This window comes from Sphaeramia orbicularis, chromosome 4 (genome assembly GCF_902148855.1).
Source record: "Sphaeramia orbicularis chromosome 4, fSphaOr1.1, whole genome shotgun sequence".
NCBI lineage: Eukaryota > Metazoa > Chordata > Actinopteri > Kurtiformes > Apogonidae > Sphaeramia > Sphaeramia orbicularis.
This window is the reverse complement of record NC_043960.1, coordinates 10,867,301-10,889,348: the sequence shown is the minus strand read 5'-3', so window position 1 is coordinate 10,889,348 and position 22,048 is coordinate 10,867,301. Positions and strand designations below refer to the sequence as shown.

At 33.6% G+C, this 22,048-nt stretch overlaps 1 protein-coding gene across 1 annotated transcript in view; it reads left to right on the top strand.

Annotated features, from left to right (window-relative positions):
• The first annotated feature begins 12,349 nt into the window (after positions 1 to 12,349).
• ap1m3 (adaptor related protein complex 1 subunit mu 3) overlaps positions 12,350 to 22,048 on the top strand; it is a 41,737-nt gene continuing 32,038 nt past the window's right edge. Inside the window, exon 1 of the mRNA XM_030132200.1 lies at positions 12,350 to 12,556. Coding sequence (XP_029988060.1) covers positions 12,515 to 12,556 — 42 coding nt within the window. The 5' untranslated portion in view covers positions 12,350 to 12,514. The remainder of the gene's footprint in view (positions 12,557 to 22,048) is intronic.

The following is a 22,048-nucleotide window of genomic DNA, read 5'->3' as shown; positions in this document are numbered from 1 at the left end:
TGTATGTGGCCCCTGAACTCAAATGAGTTTGACACCCCTGCGTTAAAGTCACTCAGATATCTCAGAATAACATTCATATTTTTATCAGGCTTCATTTAGTTTCCAGGTGTAAAACTAACAGTGCAGTATTTTAAATAAAGAGCCATATTAAGGATCTTAAGCCAGAAATTACCTTTCAGTTTTGAATCTTTTTATCATTTTTGTTCTAAATTGATTGTTTGACAGATTAACTCATAAAGACCCAAACACACGCCACCGACCAAAGCCATTTACTGATCCAAACTGTTTAATACCTGTTAATCCACTAATCCTATCAATACATGTAAATAATTGGTGTAAAATGCAGTTTGTCACGTTTTCATGGTCATCAGATATGACCCATTTGGACATTCAGGTGTTCCGTAGTTACCATGGAAACACCATTATCTTCTACAACATTGATTCACCAGTAAAACCCATGGAGTTGGATCAATGACAGTGTATGAAAATGATTTGGAGATGGATGGAGATAACTTTTTCCTTTTTTTTTTTTTTTTTTTTTTCCTGATTTGATATAATAACCTTTGATTTTAGTCTGAGCTTTAATGAACATCTATGTGATCAGTGAATTAAATATAGCAAAAGACATGATTTACACAGAAAAATAAAATAAAATAAAGAAGTTAATATTGCAAGTAAACAGTGACTGATCAGTTATGAAAGGTTGAATATAGAGAAAAATCCATCTGGGAAGTGCCACAAAAATAGCACTGGGTCTTTATGGGTTAAACTTTTAGAATAGGTCATGCATGTTAAAACAGATCTGCAAAACATTAACACTTTGCACTGTCATATGTTGTCACTGATTGGATGTTAAACTTCCAACATATTTAACCCTGTAAAGCCTGAACCATTAAATCATTGACATAAAATTCCAGTTCTTTGAAACTGGAGTCTTTATTGGTCCTTCTGAACAACCCAAACATTTTCCATGTATGAGTCTCGATTTTGTATCATATTTGATACATCAGGTCTCAATGCTCAAATATTATTTTTGAATAAACAAAAACATAATATAACACAAACATGTCTAACAAATTGGTAATTCCTTTTCAAAATTGGTAAAGTTCTGCCTCCTTCCTCATTAATGACAATTTTGTAGTGTCACTGGAAAGGCCTCTGGTGAATGAATTCCTCCCCCCTGGTGGATTATCTACATATTGCATGTATGTAATTGTATACATCAGGTTATTCAAGAAAAAAAAATATCACACTGATCATGTAGAGGGCTTCAAAACTCATGTATCCAATGAGATATGTTTGGTATTATAGGGTTAACAAAAAGGGACAATCAGTTGAATAAACTACTGTAACAACCACCCTCACAGCAAAATGTAATTATTGTATTATAAGATATGAAATTAATGTAATCTGAAAAAAGCTTCATTATATTTAGGAAAGTTGCTATGAATATTATGTAAAATGAAAATGTATATTTTTCTTGACAAACTGATAATATAAAGCACAATGATTCTGTGTCTGATGTATCTGTGTCTCCTTCACAGTGACTGACAGTTTCCCCCTCCCCCCATTGTGTGACAGTCTAAATTAAGACCCATGGCAAACATGAGTTCAGTACATACTTCCATCTATTAAATCTACGGAGGCAGAAATGGATCCTAAAAGACCCTGATGCAGTTTTGAAAATGCACCGAAAATCACAATATGAAGTAAATAGAGATGAAATGAAATGAAATAGAATGAAATGAAATGAATGAATGTTTATTTCAGTTAAATACAAAATACAAAACACATACATATTAAAAAAAAACAACAAAACAAAACACATACATATTAAAAAACAAACAAACATAAAATAAACACATTTTGTAACTGAAAAAGGGAGAAGAAGGCTTATTTCTGCTTCTCCTACTCGCATCCCTAGTCCAAGTCTACACCTGAAGTTGCAGCAGATAAATACTTAAACACAAATTATACTACATTCAGTGTTATAAGTCATTTTGTAATCATATTACTTTCATAGCCCTTCATAATTTGACAAATTAAAGTCTTTTTGAAACTTGACAGTGAGCTACACAATTTCACTTCATCCTTCAATTCGTTCCATAGCTTGACACCAATAACTGAAACACTGTGATATTTAACGTTTATTCTTACTTTACATTTTTCAAACACAAACATCCCTCTTAAATTATAATGTCCTTCTCTTAACTTAAAAATTTTCTGAATACAAAAAGGAAGGTTTTTACTTTTAATGCGAAACATAAATTCCATTGTTTTTAAATATACAATATCAAAAAATTTTAGTCAACCAGATTCTACAAAAAGTGGATTACTTGATTGGCGATAACCAGCTTTGTTTATGACTCTAATAGCTTTTTTTTTTAGTTTAATTATCGGGTCTACATTAGTTTTATACACATTGCCCCATATTTCCACACAGTAGGACATATATGGCATTACAAGTGAACAATACAACATATGCAAACATTATTTGCTTAACAAGTCTCGAGTTTTATAAAGAATCGCAACAGCCTTGGACATTTTGCATTTGATATATTCTATTTGTGGTTTCCAACAGAGTTTATGGTCAATAATCACTCCCAAAAATTTTGTTTCATACACCCTTTCAATTTCAATTTGATTAATTTTCAGTTTTATATCATAATTTCCCCTAGCACCACCAAAAACCATAAATTTTGTTTTATCTTCATTAAGTGATAACTTATTTACGTCAAACCATTTTTTTTAACTTGATCAATTCCTTTTCCACAGTGACTGACATGAAAAAAAATGAATAAAGCACCTATGAGATATGGCAAAAATGGATCTATGGTCTGTAGATACTTCAGGTCCATTGGATTTGTTGGTTTAGTATTTTCTAATGACAATGTCACAAGGGGGAAAAGAAAGGACTCAAATGCTCAGTACTGAAGGGGAAAAAATAAGTTTATTTTACAAAAAAAAATGAAAACCAAACAATGAAAAACCTAATACAAAAACTAAATCAGAAAACAGAGTCCATAAAAAAACATACAAAACCTGGGGTCAGAGTCCGTGGATGAATATGGATAAATGTCCGGGCTATGGAAAGGAGTGAGGAAAAATGGACCAGCGCTGCATGGCTGCAAACCTAATCCTTAAATAGGCCAATGGTAATTGACTGCAGCCACGCAGCGCCAGCAGGTGAGTCTGATGATGATAATGACTATGACAAAGGAGGAGCTGAGGGTCACACAGGCACAGATCCTGACAGACAACATGTGTATTTCTGTCTCTGTATTAAGAGCCGATCTGCATTTATGTAAACAGCTTCTATAAACCACAGTGGTCGTATTTAGTGCGACCTCCCTTTGCACTTTACACATCTTTATCCTTTTGTTCAGACAATATGAGGTTTATTGCATTAATTTCCTGACGTTTTATACCAGGTGTCATCCAACACATGTCAGATGTTTCTAATCATCTGTGCTGCTTCCTGTCATGGGGTCAGAGATCACATTAAATACTCACTTTAACCTTTAGAACCCATTTAGTTCAGTTGTTTGTGTGTCTTTTAAGGCTGTGCACATGTTTTCTGTATTTTCTTGTATCTGAAGAAAAGAGAATGAGAAATTAACCCATACAGACCCAGTGTTAGTTTTGTGGTAGTTCCCAAATGCATTTTTATTCTAGATTTCAGCTTTCCTAAATGATATATCACCATTTATTTTAATATTATCCCCTGTATGTTGTATTTTGTCAGTGAAAGTCATGTATTTTCCTGTATATAATTTACTGATCCTGTAGATGTTCATGAAAGTTCAGATTATACTTAAAACGTTATTACATTAAGAAAACTGAAGAAATACTAACTTTTTAAGCACAGATATCATTTACTGAATGTAAAACAGATGTCTCCATCCACTGTCATTTATTAAACTCCATGGGTTTTACTGGTGAATCAATGTTGTAGAAGATGATGGCGTTTCCATGGTAACTACAGAGCCTCTGAACGTCCATAATAGGTCATATCTGATGACTATGAAAAGATGAAAAACTGCATTTTACAACAATTATTTACATGTATTGATAGGGTTAGTGGTTTAGAATGTATTAAACATTTTACATCAGTAGATGACTTTGGTCACCAGTTGCTGTTTGGGTCTTTATGGGTTAATATGTATGATCATTGCAACCCTGCAAAAACAACAGGTAACCTGAGACAGTATGTATATAATGGACATCTACTGATCTGAACACATTACAATAAATACAAGTAAATCTAAGTGTTTGTGCTAAAAAATAATAAACTCCAGAAGTTAAGGATTAGATTAATTGTTAGTGCCGGATAAGTGACATACAGTCGTGGAAAAAATTATTAGACCACCCTTGCTTTCTTCAATTTTTTGTTCATTTTAATGGCTGCTACAACTATAGGTACATTTGTTTGGACAAATATAATGATAACAACAAGAATAGCTCATAAGAGTTTAATTTCAGAGCTGATGTCTAACCATTTTTCATGGTTTTCTTGATAATAACCAAAATCACTTTAGTTCTTACATCAATATCTATGGCATTGTACTGCCAAAAACAGTGCTTTTAGACATTCCATGTTTTCTTTTCTGTCTGTTTTAGTCACATGATACACACAGGAGTTAGTACTTGATTGCATAACCACTGTTTTTGATGACTTTTGATGATCCAATCATTTTTTCCGCAACTGTATGTTTATAATATAAAACTGATAAACTAATTTCATCCTGTAAATAATAATGAACCCCTTTAGCCCTATCGGCCCACCTGAGGGCCGATAGGGCTAAAAAATTATATTAGGGCTAAAAATTTACATTAATATTCATCTACTATAAAAATACAATAAATCAGGACAATGGATGTTTTTTTCAACTTTTGCTCAAAGTTTAGACCCTAATGTTAACCCTTTCATGCATGAATTATGAGAACCTTAATCAACATTTATTTCCTGAGTGTTTTTATTCCTCTTTAGGCATGAAAAAAACAATGCGACTGAAAATTTTCTTATGAATCTGTTTTTCATGGAGTTCCAAAAATGTCGGCTTGACACCATGCGTTTAATTTTTGAAGCAAAAAAACATGGATTTACATTTACATTTATGCATTTGGCAGACACTTTTTTCCAAAGTGACTTACAGGGGGAAACCAATCAAATCAATCAATTAATCAATCAATCAATCAAATTTTATTTATATAGTGCCAGATCACAACAAAAGTTATCTCATGACACTTTATATATAGAGTTGGTCAAAACCAGACTCTGAGCCAATTTACAGAAACCCAACAGAATCCTATGAAATAAAAACATTTTTAATGCTGCTAATCGGCTGTTTTCTCACATTTTAACATACTCAAATACTATTAATCACTCACTTCATGGAAATAATATGCAAAAAAACCCCAACTTTTTTGTAAAAAAAAAAAAAAAAAAGTTAATTGCAGTTTAGTAACAATAACCAGCAAATGTTATGGTTTTTTTTTTGTTTGTTTTGTTTTGTTTAGTTTGTTTCAAATATGCAACAAGATAAAGTATTCTTACTTAGTCTTTAGAAATAAAACAGTAAGAGGTCATGGAAGAAAACAAAAAACAAAACTTATACATATACATGACTTTATTTGCACATTCGAAAAGGAGTGGGAGGAGGTATAATATAATTCCCACCCCTTCAACACTCACACATGTCACTGCAGATCTGGTTTATCTAGAACAGCAAAGTTACAGTCATGGTATGAATTACAGTGGATGGGATGATGTATAAGTGTCCACTGTGTTGGCTGATATGGAACTAAAACAATAAAATCCATAAATATACAAGAGAAGAGCTGCAGAATAGATGTCCACTGTGGTGACCAGTATGCATGAAAGGGTTAATAAAAGTACATCAAAAGTGTATTTTAGTGCAAACTTTAATGTTCAAACATGATTTTTAATCTTTGTGGGGTGAAATATATGCTATTAAAAATCTCCAACACGAACAATTAATTTATGCATATCATCGTCAATCCAGCTGAAAAAAAAACAGGTGAGGATAAAAAATTCTAATTTCTCTTTTAGTTTGTTACAGTTTACTCAGGCATAGTAACAGATACAATATTTTAGACAATGGGAATAGATTCTGTGAGGTCTCTAAATGTCCATAGACACCAAGAACATCCATATGAACCTTATTATTGTGAAGTAATTCTTCATTTACTCTGGGTATGTCTTTTTAGGTATGGTCAGGGAGATATGGAAAATATGGTCAGGGTTAAACAGGTTTAATGTGATCTTCAATGTTTAATGTTTAAAGTTAAATAACATTTGTGTATAGTTACTGTTTACTTGTAATAGTTTGGATAAAAGGAGGCTGTCATCACAAGAAAGTATGAGTTTGTGAACTAACAAGCTGATTAGTATGTAACGGCAAGATGTTAAAAATTGGGCCCAGATTAGTTCAAAGTTTATTTTTTGAGTACTTTCTCAGGAGGATGAGTACATAAGCTCATTGATCCAGTGTTTCTACATGGGGGACTCCTCAGATTTCAACTCATTTAAAATATATTTTTTGCTGCAATGTTTACTCACAAGATAAGATACTTTCTATGATGCATCATGTTCAATGAGCTGAGGTCACCAAGTACCTGAACTTCAGCAACAAAGTCAATAGGAGTTTTCAGCATTTCACGAGTTGTTGTCATAAGATATTTCTAAAGATTTTCCAGGACTGGACATTTCAAAAGCATGTGTAGAAAAATCCAAGTATACTTTTTACATCTTTGACAAATATTACAAACTCTAATATTCTGCATATTTAATTCATAAAGACCCAGTGCTACTTCTGTGGTCGTTTCCACATGATTATTTTTTTCTCTATTTCCACCTTTCAAAACTGATTCATCACCATTTTTTTTTTTTAATAATATTGTCCTCTGTATTTTGCATTTTTTGGTGTAAGTCATGTATTTACTCATGTTTAATTCACAGATCATGTAGATGTTCATAAAAACTAGTAAATTAAAAGTTAAGTATATAAAAACAGAGAAAAATTGAAAAAAAAAGTTACTTTTAAAGCAAAGATATTGCTAACTGACTGCAAAAAGAAGTGTCTCCATCCACTGTCATTGATCAAACTCAATGGGTTTTACTAGTGAATCAATGTTGCAGAAGATGATGGTGTTTCCACATTCATGACAGAGCCTCTTGTTGAGCCGCATTACGTAATAAAAGTTCAAAATGTAATAAGAATGTCACATCATCTTGTAATAAAGCCGCATTATGTAATAAACTGACGCATTTTGTAATAAACTACATCAATGCATTATGTAGTACATTTTTTCGCATTATTGTAGTAAGTTATTACAATTTGAGAAATTTATCACAAAATGCATTTAACACATTTTTATTTTCAGGAAAATGTAATGTGCTAAATTAATCTTTAAACTGTGTGGTTAAAGTTCTGATTATATTACCTGTAGCTCCTGTGACTAATTTCTTCTAAATTGCTCTGAAATTATATTAATTTGGATTGTTATTACATCATGAACCATGTTATTACATTTTTTTAAATAAAAATGTGTCAAGTGCATTTTGTAATAAATGTCTCAAATTGTAATAACTTACTACATAATGTGAAAAAATTCACTATATAATGCGTTGACGTAGTTTATTACAAAATGCATCAGTTTATTACATAATGCGGCTTTATTACAAGACGACGTGACATTCTTATTACATTTTGAACTTTTATTACATCATGGGAATTTATTACATAATGCAGCTCAACACCTCTGATCGTCCAAATGGGTCATATCTGATGACCATGAAAAGATAACAAACTACATTTTACACCAATTATTTACATGTATTGATAATATTAATAGGATTAGTGGATCACCAGGTTCAGATCGGTAGATGGTTTTTGTTCCTGGTGGCTGTTTGGGTCTCTATGGGTTAAGGGTTTGTCTCCTTCCTGTCCCTACTTGTCCCACTTTCATAGACTTACTCAGAAATAGTTGAAGTTTTCATTCCAAGAAGGATCCATTTTATGATGCCACATCTCCAATTATCTCCTTCTCCAATTATCTAAACCTCCAGATGCTGCTACAGTGGCAGCTGAACTCAACCCCATTTACCATCACCTTTCACTAGCAATATTTCCTAAAAATCACATCAAAGGTCTTATGCAATTTCATCAACTTGTATATCATTCATGCATATAATACTTAAATAGTGCCTTTAATACGTATCTAGCTCCACACAATGACCAAACATGACCTTTGACCCGAGCTCATTTTAATCATAATAAATAAAATAAATAAATAAAATCTGAATCATCAATCATAATTTTAATCATGTTGGAAAATATAGCAAAATCCTTAGGTTTGACTTTTAAAATCTAAAATATCATATGTGCCCACCTTGCTTGAAATATATAAAACACACTATATTTATACATAAAATATATCAAGCTTTAGAATCTACAAGGAGGGCAAGATGTTCCATTTTAAGTCAAACTGAGAAGGTTTAAAAAGTATACATTCCACCAAAAGTAAATGGAACATCCCAACTGAGCACCTAAACATGTCTTATTTACAAATGTTTGTTGATATTATTGATTGATTGATTGATTGATTGATTGATTGATTGATTGATGTGTTTATTTCGAACATGAAAGTCAAACAGAAGAAAATAAACAAAACACTTAAACATAAGACATATAATAAGTATTCAAAAAGGAGTGAGAAGAAGTACAACTTATAAACTCCCACCCCTTCTCCTTATATAATTAGTAAAAATAATAACCTTCCTCGTCTAATCATATCTATACACTATGCCATAATATGACTGATACTTACTAGTAAATAATTAGGTTTCTGGCTTTATATTATTATGAACAAACATAATATGATTTACATAAACACATAATACAATAACACTTATATTATTATGTTCAGAAGTATTTGTTGCTTTAATGGAACTCCTTTCCAGTTGAGTAAATCATGTCGCTATTAATACAAAAGAGGTACATACTTATTACAGACACTATCATGCTGAAAGGGATCAATTTTGGAGATGCTTGATATTGCTGTTTTGCTTCAACAACTGAGTCATGCATCACTGAACATGGTCCAAAATTATTTTCTAGACATAATTATGCATTTGACTGAGCCAGACACACCTATTCTTAAAATAAATCCAAAGTGGGCAAAGCAGATACAATACCAGAATAAGTCCTTTGTACAGTTTTGGAAAAAATTATTAGACCACCCCTTGTTTTCTTCAATTTCTTGTTCGTTTTAATCCCTGGTACAACTAAAGGTAAATTTATTTGGACAAATATAATGACAACAACAAAAATAGCTCATAAGAGTTTAATTTAAAAGCTCATATCTAGCCATTTTCCATGTTTTCTTGATCATAACCAAAGTCACTTAAGTTCTTACATCAGTAACTATGGCATTGCACTGCCAAAAACAGTGCTTTTAGGCATACCATGTTTTCTTTTTGGTCTGTTTTTGTCACATGATACACACAGGAGTTAGTACTTGATTGCATAACCATTGTTTTTGATGACTATTGGTGGTCTAATAATTTTTTCCGTGACTGTAAGCGTTAAAATGAATGCATCTGTGTTTGGTATGTATCAATACCATGATTGCTAATATTTAAAGAGAACTTGCAAGGGAATCAAGTGACATGAAAATCCTGTGGTAACTATCTAGTGAGTCAGATGTTTTATAACAGCCTTAAAACCTGACAAAAGTGCTATACAATGGCTCTTTTTTAATAGACGCACGATGCATGTTTCTGCTTTTTCAGTGGGTGAGTGCAAAAACTACAGTATGTGCATGGTACATTTGTGGTGGAATTTATGGGAACCGCTCAGAATTTCCCCTTTTTTGTGCATAAATGACCTAAAACATGATAAGGTTTTCACACCAGTCATGAAACTACAGTAGTTATCAAGATAAGACCCATATTTCTGTACTATTTAACCCTTTCATGCATGAATTATGAGAACCTTAGTCAATATTTTTTTCTTGAGTGTTTTTATTCCTTGTTAGGCATGAAAAAAACAATGCAACTGAAATTTTTTATGACCCTATTTTTCATGGAGTTACAAAAATGTCCACTCAGCTGGACACCAGGCATTTGACTTCTGAAGCAAAGAAACATGTATTTAAAATGCAAAATTTAAAAAGTGTGTGAAAACTATTAAATAAAAACATTTTTAAAGCCACTAATGCCGTTTTATCACGTTTTATCATACTTTAATACTAGTTGTTACTCAATTCATGGAGATAATATGCAAAAGAAAATAAACTTTTTGATTAACAAAACTGTTAATTACGGTCTCATAACAATTAGCAATTGATTTACACTAAAACATATTAGTGCAGATCAGGTTTATCAAGAAGAGCAAAGTTTTTGTTTTTTTTATTTAGACAAGGACAATGCAAAATATAGATTAACCTTAAAAAGGAGAGATGTAGTGTGCCAGGTTCTAGCACTAGTGGTAATTTCCACCTGTAGTCCCTGAACAGGCTGATGTTCTCATTAAAAAAATAGACATTAATACAAACTAAAACATTAAAAAACAGTAAAAAAAAAAAAAAAAAAAAAAAGCATTTCTATAACTCCATCTATATAAAATGTTCATTCATATCCAACCATTCACTCTTATTCATTCCACTGCAGAAAACTCAAAATCGACAACCTAGAGACAGTGTTTTGCAAACTTTCAGGCATTGCTTTATATATTTTAGATTCATTTACATAAATATGTTTTTTTTTTTTAATGTTTTTATGTTTTATATTCATTTACATAAATATAAAATTCTGCATTTATTTATCACTTTAGTTACTGAATGTTTCAACAGAAGACCAGTACTTCTACACTCTATGACTTTCAAGATTCATCCTGTGATTGTTAAAAAATAAATAAATAAATAAAGTGGTAACTCTTTAAATATCTAATTATAAGGTGAACACATGGGTCAAAGGTTGTCATCAAACCATGGGTGGACTTGAAGGACTAGTTGCTTCACAAACCATCACATTCACCTTTTAACTTTATATTAGTGATAAAAACAACAGTAATTAAGCGTGACACTGCGTCTCGAAAAGGAGCCTGGAGCGTCTCGGATCCTCAGAGACCATCCAGCTGATGAGAGCGGTCTGACAGGTCTGCTGGTGAAGCTGTCAGGCGAGGCTGCTACCCGGAAACACGACACGTCAAGAGCACAGAGAGCAGCACGAGCCCAACCGGAACCAGGAAGATGAGCCTTCAAAATAAAAGTGGAGATGGGCGTGTAAAGATTAAAATCATAAATTAATGAGATTAATAAAATAAAATAAAATATTATGAATTTCCTAAAAAAAAATAAAATACAATAATAGAAATAACTTTATACTAAATATGTTTACAATTCCAGAAAGTACAAATATTTTACATACATACTTTCATTCTCCCTCCGAGTTTATCTCGTCATGTGGTTTGGCTTATATCATAAAACCCCCGTACATTATGATTACATTTGTTTATAAGAACAAGAGCTTAAAAAAATAAATAAAAATAAAAATAAAGAGTTCTATTATAGAGCTCCATTTGGTCAGTTATTAAAATAGGATCTCACCAAGAAAATAAGTTAAAAATTCTTTAGTCAACTGTATATATTTATTAAACTTTATTTCAATTAAGGACATGAGTCTGGTTATTCAATTGTTTTCCTGTTTAACAGGTGAGAGTGGCTTTGTTAGGGATACAGTAGATTGGGTTGTGAGATGCTGTTAATGTTACAAACATCCACTTTGACTTTGACCTTTCTTTCTTTCTTTCTTTCTTTCTTTCTTTCTTTCTTTCTTTCTTTCTTTCTTTCTTTCTTTCTTTACAACAAAGTACCACGTAGACACACAAATATTAATAATAACGCATTTTTGTTACACATATAAACTGTCTGTCTGTTGCAATGAATGAAGGCTCTGCTTCAAAAAAAAAAAAGAACTGAAAAATAAATAAATAAAATGAGTGTTCAAAAAAAAAAAAAAAAAAAAAACTAACCAAATAAATGAATGAATAAGCAAACAAATGAATAAAATAAAATAAAAGATTAAATTACATAACTAAATGAATGAAAAGTAACTAAGCAACTGAATGAATGAATGAAAGAATCAAGGAAGGAATGATGGAGGAAATAAAATAAAATAAAATAAAACGACGATATAGAATGAATGAATGACAGTTAAACCAATAAAATTAATCTTTTCCTCCTCGTGCCAGCACAACCGCCCTCCTCTTCACCGGAAGTCTGCTCTGTCCTCGCGCCCGTCCACTTGTCGTTCTTCTGCTCCGGAAAAAGCAGCGAACTGCGGCGAAACACAACGACTGACGAGAGTGGAGGAGAGGAAGGAGGATGATGGGAGAGAAAATAATTCCGTTTAAGTGACCCATATCTTACAGCAGACCCAGATATTATCCACGATAGTAGTTGTACTCGAGGATTTTTCTCCACCAACATGTCGGCTTCTGCGATATTTATCCTGGACCTGAAGGGAAAGGTAAGTTAGGAGCGACTTGTTGTTTGTGGGGGAAGTTGACATATGAGTAAGGAAACACCTGCTACTGTCTGAGTTAATTTTCCACAAAATTCAACTGCATTTCCAGGCTTATCCTCCTAGCTACTGCACAACATAAACCAGACATACTTTAATTAATCTGCAGGCGAAGACAGGCTAACTTTAATCCGGTGTGCGTCCTTTTACCCACATGTAAGATGAAGAGCATTCAGTAAAGAGGCTCAACTCGCCAAACTCGTTCTACCAATGTTCACCATACACAGAGGGCTTGTTTTTGTGCAGCGATGCAGCCTTATTGTATGTGATGTGTCCTATTTCAAAGTTAAAAACTTTACTCTTGCAGCCTCAGTACATTATTTCCTTAAAATCACAGACCCAAATGCACTGAGGGAGACAGAAATAGGCTACATGTGAGATATAGGACCTAATTCTAAGATACCATTTACTGAAATGTAGTCTATTAATAGATTAATTCAACCCCATGAAAGTAAGTGGGACTATATTTTAATCAGTTTTAATTATAGAGATATATAAGGCAGCAGGGACTGTAAAAGCAGGTCAAATAATGTATACGTTCTGTTTTATATATTGAGTTTGTGTAAACTAATGCAGTTGTAGGTTCAATAAAATCATAATTGAGTCCTATAGAGTATAAATTATGTATCGTCACCTTCCTAAAAAGTAAATATTTTTGACAAAAATATATATATTTTTTTTGGTCGAATTTATCATATACTCAATTTCTGGTTAAATTTTCTGTGTTTACTGAAAAACCTGGAGAAAAAATGAGGGAGGTAATATAAATGATAGCCAGTTGTATATATTGTATTTATATCGGTTTAGATGTAGCACATATGCAGTGCATTAAGTTATAGAACTATATATATATGGTAATTATTATATTGATTGATGTAGACATGTATATGTGCTGTGTTATTATAGACTGATAGAGTTTGTGTGTTGTTTTGTAATACATTAGTGGGATTAAATAAGTGTTTACTTCTTCCCACTCCTTTTTGGATGTGTAAATAACACTAAAATTGTAGTATTTCTCTTAATTTTTTTGTTGTTGTTGTGGTTGTCTTATGTTGATCATTTGCTTTTGTTGGTGGTTGTGTTGTGCTTTTTATATGTCAAAAAAAAAGTCATTCATTCATTCAAATGTATATTAATACATGATGTAAAGGCTCTATTTTGGGTATTATTGCTACTTTTTCTAACACTTCTAGACAAAGTAAGCAGCAATTTTTCTGATCATGATGATTAGAAATGATGACAGAAGCAACAGTATCCAGGCAGATTTTGAGGAAATATACATATTGCAATAAAGATACTTGTTTCTCCCATTATTGCTGTAGTATGAGATGAATAAAACACTATGCTGGATTCAGACAATATCTCATTGTTGCTCAGATTCTACATCTAAACCTCCAAGGGTTAATTTATTTGAGGAGAAAAGGGATTGCTGAAGAAGCCGTATATGCTTGACAGTGCCCATCAGGGAAAACAATCCGTTCCTCATAGTCTTGGTGTCTGATTGTACAGATTAAAGGTTTTCTCTTTTTCTCGCTCTCTGTATCCATTCATCTCTTGGCCTGGGGCAACTTAGTAGCTCCTCACCTTTCTGTCTGACCTGACCAGACGAGGGCCCACGTCTTTCATTACAGCAAGAAAGCAGAATAATCAGCTGGTTTTTGCTTTAATTCAAGCTCAGTTTACTAGAAGGTGAATGAAAGGGGTAAATATTCAGCTGTGAAACCAACTATACAGTAGTCTATTTGAGGACAGGTAGACTGGTTACTTAAAAACACACAGCGGCTGCAGAAGGAGGTTGTGTTTCCAACCTGAGTCCTTCCCACCACCACCCACCCCCTTCTTTGGCTGTTCTACCTCCTGGGCACCAGACGCCACACTGCAGGCTGCTGTGACCTGCTATGTCGACTGAAATGTCAGGCTATCGAAATCAGCAAGGCATCATTTGTTCCCAGTGCTCCCAGTAGAATTTTAAATATGTGGTGACAGCAGAAGTTGGGCTGTTATGAGTACCAGCACATTTCATCTGCCAGAATTTTACATTTTTACCAAACAAGGCTTCTGGCTTTCCTGCATGTATTCTGTAATTCTGTAATTTCCCAAAACCCATAGTGAGGTCAGAAATCTGAATCCAGAATAGGTTTTTTATAAAGGCAAAGATATATGAGTAATATTTTTATATTCTAGAAGCTGAAACTAATACATACGTGGCATTTTTTCCTTTTTAAAAATGATAAAAAAAATATTCATGCCAGTTGTCAAATTACTGTTAATTTTAATTGTAACGGATAATTTTATTTTTCTTGAGTGAGAATTAAAGAAACCAGTTGGGTACTTGTGGCTAAAATGATGATTTATGCTCAGAACGTGACAAATATTTCAGAAATGTAGAGGTTCATTTATACTGGTAAAAAATGTCAATCTTGAGTACATTTAATTAAAACTAGACCCAATGTAAATGTAATTAGCCCTGAAGACAAAATATAAACATTTATTTCACTGACATCTTTATCTGTGTAAACTAATTTGCAGCTCTGCCACCTGTTAGTAATGAAATCCCAGAATCCAGTGTATCCTAATACTTTTGTCCAAACATTGATTAGTTGGTTATTAATCCAGCTCTGAAATATTGTTACAAAGTGCACCAACATACCTGATTTGCTGATTATCAAGCACTAAATGAAGGGGATATTTAGATTTATAGAAACTGAAGCTGAGACATTTTTACTTTAAATATACCTTAAATAATAAATGGATGTATCAGAACAGTTTGTTGTCCCGTTGCTCCCAGTGTTTAGTCAGTTTATTCTTGGTATTTGACTGGATGTTGCAGCTGTCAGCCTGCTTCACAAAGTAAAATAGCTGCAAGTGACGAGTAACTCAGTCGCCTCTTTTTCTATTCTTCAATGTGCAGTAATCACACTGACAAGTAAACTACTGTTAACTCCTCACAGTGCTATTATTGTAAGTGCATTTAACATTTGTGTTGTGATTGTTGTCACTGTTGATGGGTGTTTCAAACTGACAGTAGCCTAGCACATGAGGTTCCTATTCCTGTTTTGCCTTTTAGCCTCGTAAAGTCCACTGATGGTTTTCTGGTTCCTGTTTGCCTTTAGCGATCAGAAGTGAGTGGCTCCTATTGATTTCACACTTTGTCAACAGTCGCTGATTGCTGTGTGTACCCAGCCACCAGGGTTATATCATAAACTGCTGTTAGAGTTGTTGCAGGGAAGCTCAAGCCAAGCAAAAAAAAAACCAAACAAAACATTAAGAAGAGCACTAAAAAATGGTCCTACGTACTTTATGTCTTAGCTAAGACCTAGTGATTTATCGAAGGGGCTATATATAGTATTTATAATTTCAGATATTAAAAAACTACCTTAAAATCTCATTAGTGTGTTTTGAATAAAGAGCTTTGAAATTTGTAGTAGTACGACCCCTGACAGTCTGATATATTTCTGTGACCACTAGAGGGAGTATTGAGCCACTCTGCCAGTCTCTTATGGTGAGGAAAACTATCGCTATGGGGCATTTGACCAAAGCATCAGAAAGTGATGAGATGGGATGAGAACCACTAAGAAACAACTTTTAGAGTCAAAAAGAGTGACAAAGTAATAAAAGCCAGAAGCACTGTTGTTTTCTCCACTGGATACAGCTTTAAATGAAACAAATGGAGTTTGACGATGAAATGGCAGCATTTTTTTCTACATGACTGAATTTTACTATGATGCTTATAAAGGTATAAAGTTATTATTTGATATTATTATCTTTGCTAAGTTGTCGTTTGTTGATCCATAGTTCAGACTAAACTGTGACAGTTCTGACCTTGTTTGGGTGATTCCAAACAGATCTTTAGTTCATCTGCTGACAACACAAACCATACAGAAATCAGGTGATTTGTGGTTTTACTGTGGCTGTTTTCTGTCTAAAAACAGAGCTAAGCTAACAGAGCTATAATGTAAACTGTCAGCTAATTCAACACATGAAGATTATATGACACAATGTTATTTTGACCAACTGTCGAAAACTTGATGATACTTTAATACAGATATGTGTGTATAGAACCACAAGCTTTATACTTTATTGTAGCATTAATTTGATGATGGTTTTGGTGGTCTAAAGAGAGTTCTTGTACATAATTTTCCCTGCTATTGAGAATTTGGAATACTACATACAACACCGACAATTCCAAACAGCTGCTGACAATACAAACCGTACAGGAAACTGAGGTGATTTGTGGTTTTACTGTGGCTGTTTGCAGTCTAAAAACAGAGCTAAGCTAACAGAGCTATAATGTAAACTATCAGCTGATTCAGCATGTGAAGATTATAAGACAGTGGTATTTTTGACTAAGCATCTATGAGTTTGAGTTTGAAGAAGAAAACTTGATGATACCATAATACAGATGTGTGTAAATGATGAACTTTATGCTTTATTCAGTGAGCGATACGGTCTGTGGACACATAGTATTGAATCATTGGTAGTTTTGGTGTTCTTAAGTGTATTCTGGTATGTGATTTCTCCCTGCTTTTGAGATTTTGGAATATCAATGCAACATAGAACCCCTTTAAGTATTAATCTCTTCAAGTTATTTACACTCAACTCTATTGGTATGAATCTAATGTTTGTTCAGGTCTTTAATAATGCAATGAAGGTGTGTATGTGTATTAATATTTGTATAAAAAGTACTTATCATGGCTGCGTGAGTCACTAGTTTTTTATCAGGGTGCAGTGGCTTAACTTGGAAGTAAAATATTCTCAGTTGAATTTAATGAGACCTGGATTATTAAGTAGCTGTGCTCTGCTTTGGGGCATGAAATATGCTAAATGTTTGTGTGAGGTGTTCTGTTTGATGTCTTCTGCCTGCTGAATATACGACTGTTTTCCTTTTTAATCTGGGTTTAACAGGCACACACACATTTCAACCAACTCAGCGCTGATGTTTTGACTGTTCAGTGTCTGGGGGTGAATAATAACCTATTCCAAATCATTTCTGTGATTCCAACACGGCCATATTTGTCACAGTTTCTAGACTCACAGGATCAGCCTTAAAGCTGGTAACTCCCCCTACATCTCAGTGTGTTGGTATGCTCTCAGCTGTAACGCAGGCCGACTGAGGTCGCTCCACCAAACAAATGCCTGTTTCAAAGGAAATTCAACACTCACATTTATATCAACAATGAGGAATTAGGAACATCTGAATGGGGAATACCAGTCAGCGAGAAGCCTGTCATAATCTATTACCATAAATGTATTTGATTAAATCTCAAGGAATTACTGATGATGTAGTTTGATGATTAATTTATGTACTCTCAATCAGCTGCTAAGAGATAATTTTCACCTACTTTAAGATGTGAACACACTGTCAGACATTAATAACTGAAGTTTGTTTGCGCTGCGTCATTGGCACCAGAAAGTGAGGTTCCCTTTTCTGTTTTATTTTCCTGTCTAGAAGGATGTAAGTCACGTCATCCATTTGTAGATTTCTTTTGGCAGGTTCTTTCTGAAAAGCTTGAGATTGCTTCAGTAGGGAAGGCTTTTGTAGCTTTTATTTGCTACCAAAAGCTTGGGAAAGAATAAAGTGTTTGGTTTAGGATAAGGTGTAAAGGAAACTGTGATTCTGTAATGAAATTTGACCACTGGAGCTGTGTTTTGGGTGTTTTATAGTCCCAAGAGGGTTAGGCATCACACAAAATAAAAGAATTGATTTTAAAAACATCATACTATGATACAGGGCTGGTTGATCTGACAATCTATGATCAGGATCGGTCTTAATTTGAATTATGATCTGCCTTTTAAAGCAAAAAAACAACAATACTTTTTCTATTCTATTCTATTCTATTCTATTCTATTCTATTCTATTCTATTCTATTCTATGTTTATTCTGGATTTACTTGCAGAATTTGTGTAATGAGTGGTTGTGTTGCTGTGGAAGTAGAGTTGGTGTCATATAGAACTCTGACCCCATGGAAGTCTGACCCCTGGGTCATTTTTCTATACAGAATTGTGACCCGTGGGTCAATTTTCTAGTGTGGAAAACTGATTCACCCCATAGATTTCTGACCCCTTATATGAATTTGTGCTGTATGTTAATAAAAATCTTCGAATACATTTCTATATCATAATAAACTTAAATATATATGTATAATTTGACATTTTCACCAGAAACTACTAAATTAGTTCATTCATATAGCCATTGAGGTAGTAATCTGTGTTCATTTTAGAGTTGCTGGACATCATAGACATGAAATCTACCCTAAATTGTGAAAAAATAGGTTTTATGTATTTATTTTCTTATATATATTTTAATTTAGTAATATTTGTAGCAAAAAGTATGTAATACTGAATGGGTGAAAACAGATTGCAGTAAAGGTTATGGGATTTGAATCAATAACATTTTTTTTTCTGAGTAAATAACAGGTGTTAATTACAGATTCTCAAATATAATGTGAGAAGGAATCTTAAAAGTGTGTTAATGTATTGTTACATATAATGTTTTGCTTATTTTTTAATGTTTTATTATGGAGAGTAGTTGTAATATGTAATGCAGGTCACTTTTCCATGCTATAGAATTTTGGCTCGTTGCTTATTTTTATTATGTATTATGTAATGTAGTTTCATAACATGTTTTGTGTTTATATGTACCTTACATAAACTTTTTTTTTTTTTTGCACATTTGGTGAATTATTGAGGATGGGTCACATTTCCATAAGGGGTCAGAATTCTATAATAGAAAACTGACCCATGGGTCACTTTTACATGGGGGTCACTTTTCTATCTGACACTGGTCCAGCTTCTGAATTCCAACGTGCATGTGAGTCTGATTTACACAGATAGTTATGCAAGTATGGATACTTGTTTGATTCATTATAAAACTTGCATGACAGATTAGACCACCACAATCTAGGTTATTAATAGAAGCGCTGCAACTGTATGTACAGGAAAATGATGAGTAGTGTGTATTTCATCTAGATATTGTCAGTATTGTTTTAATGTTAGCCCAAAATGATGCAAAATGCAGAATAGAAAACTAGAGGAAAACATATAGTTTGGTTCTAACTGGTCTACATTCCCAAAGAAGAAAGAAAGTTATGATTCAGATTGTAATCCTGCCTCAAAAGATCTTCATATGATTTTTTTTTCCCCCTTCGGTACAATCATTGTTTTGTGAATGCAATCAAGAAATGGTTTGAAATAACCAAAACCTAAAATAATGACCCTGTTCTGTTGTATTCACTCTCTTCTGTGTTTCTTTATTTTGCCTTTATGCAATTTTCCCACTACATGGAAGAATGTAAAGCATCTGAAATACTACAAACAGAGCCTAATGAAACAATATGCCTTTTTCTGTTGTCCCATGGTGTGTATTGTCAGCTCCAATTGATGACAACAGTTGAGTAAATTAGCAATTTGGAGTGGAAAATTAATTAGTTTAATCACCACTGATAGGACGTTTTACAGACCATCTGTGTCAGAAGTGGAGCAGATAGTGGCCAATAATTAGTATTAGTATTCTAAAATGGGAAACAAGGATGTAATAGCTCATAAATAAATCACGCCCACCACCATTTTGGGTAATTGGAATTTCAGTGAATTTATTGGTAAATTAATAGTTTTATGTCACTTCGCCAGTTATGTGTTTTCCCATAAATGTTGTGTTATTAGTGGGGCTTTTTGATGGAGCAGGGATGATAGTGTCTGATCCTTTCCTATACTATCATTATTATTTCAACCTTTAACTATCCACTATCAATTAACAAGTAATTAGAAGAATAATGTCCACATTTTCTCTAAAAAATTAGTTTCAAGTTGGAAAAAGCCAATCTCAGTTTATTCTACGGGGACCTTCAACTTTGCACAATTTTACAAATGTTCGTCTCATTCTCTTTCTCCGATGACCTGTGACCTCTTCTCTCTGGTTTACGTCTCCTCTCACAGAAGCTGAGCAGTGGCCTGTTCATATCCTTTTTTTCTCCACCAGATTACTTTACTGTCCAGGAATTTCCTTTTTTTTATTTCTTATTTCCTGCAGCCTTTGTTGCGTGTGCCCCCATGCGACCCCCGTCCAACACAGACTCCTCTATTAAAGCTTTGTGTTTGTGTGTGATCAAGATCCCTCAAGCGTAGAAGCTTTGATCTCTTTCTTCACTTTGCCGTGTGTGTTTGTGTGTGTGTGTCCGGACTTGAGCAAGACTGCTGACTCATCTTGTCGTGTGCATGCGTGTGTGTGTGTGTGTGTGTGTGTGTGTGTGTGTGTGTGTGTGTGTGTGTTTCTATTAAAAGTAGTGGGTGTGGTGGTTTTTTAGGGCTCACTGAAGTGAATCTTGTCGTTCTTTTTTTGTCATTTTTGTGAACAACATTGTTGGATGACAGAATGCCAACAGTGAATCATTAAATGTCAAGATGGACATACCTAATACTGCTTTTGATGTGGTTCTGGTCGTTTATATTGATGAGATGGGTTACTGTATGTATGCGGTTCTGTTGCAGGTTCTGAATCTGAATGTAAGTTCAATTTTGGCAGGTTTTTCACTTTACTTCTCATAGTAGTGCTATCTCTTCAAATCGTTGACCTAAAATAACCAATCCTGCTGGTTGTCGTGGTAACCTGAGTTTTTGGGTCATTTATTGTTATGTTGTGTTTTCCTTTTCCATTGCTTTCTCAGTCCACTGAGATGGAAGACATGGTTAAAGGGATTGTATGTAGTATTGAGGAGATTTCAAACTCTCAACAGCGGGGGGGTGTACCAGAATACGCTCACAGCTACAAAAATCACAGATGATCTAATACTATTTAATCAATCAATAAAATGAGAAGCTCATTAGGGTGGTATCATTAAGCTAGCATGACCAGCCATCCTTCTTTCTCAATGAGAAATCTGTATGGAATTGTGGGGCTTGAATCCAAATATGAAGGCGCAGAGTAAACCAATCACAGATAAGATGTATGTGATGCTTTTGTCAGAGAAACTTAAGAATACAGGGTATAATCTGGAATTCAATCCTTATTTTGGAATCGAGTAAACAAACGATAACAGCTGTAAAGAGATTTGCGGACTTGGAAATGACTTGGACTCGTGACTCAAAGAAGTCGGTGCATGTGATGCATTGCTAAACACCCTCCCCCCAGACTTGTGATTGGTTAGGTATAGAATAGATCGTGCATATTTTACAGCAACTGGCCCAATTCCAGACTGTTTTCTCAGTATTGAATACACTATCATTAAGCTCTCCCCCCAATAGAAACTCATAGTTAGTAACAGTGTGCTTGAAAGTCACCCTATGCTGCATCAGCTGATAGTTTACATTGTAGCTCTGTTAGCTTAGCTTTGTTTTTAGACAGAAAACAGCCACAGCAAAACCACAAATCACCTTTGTTTTTTTATACAATAGCTGAACTAAAGATCTATAATCCAATACAATGTTGTCTTTGGGAGAACT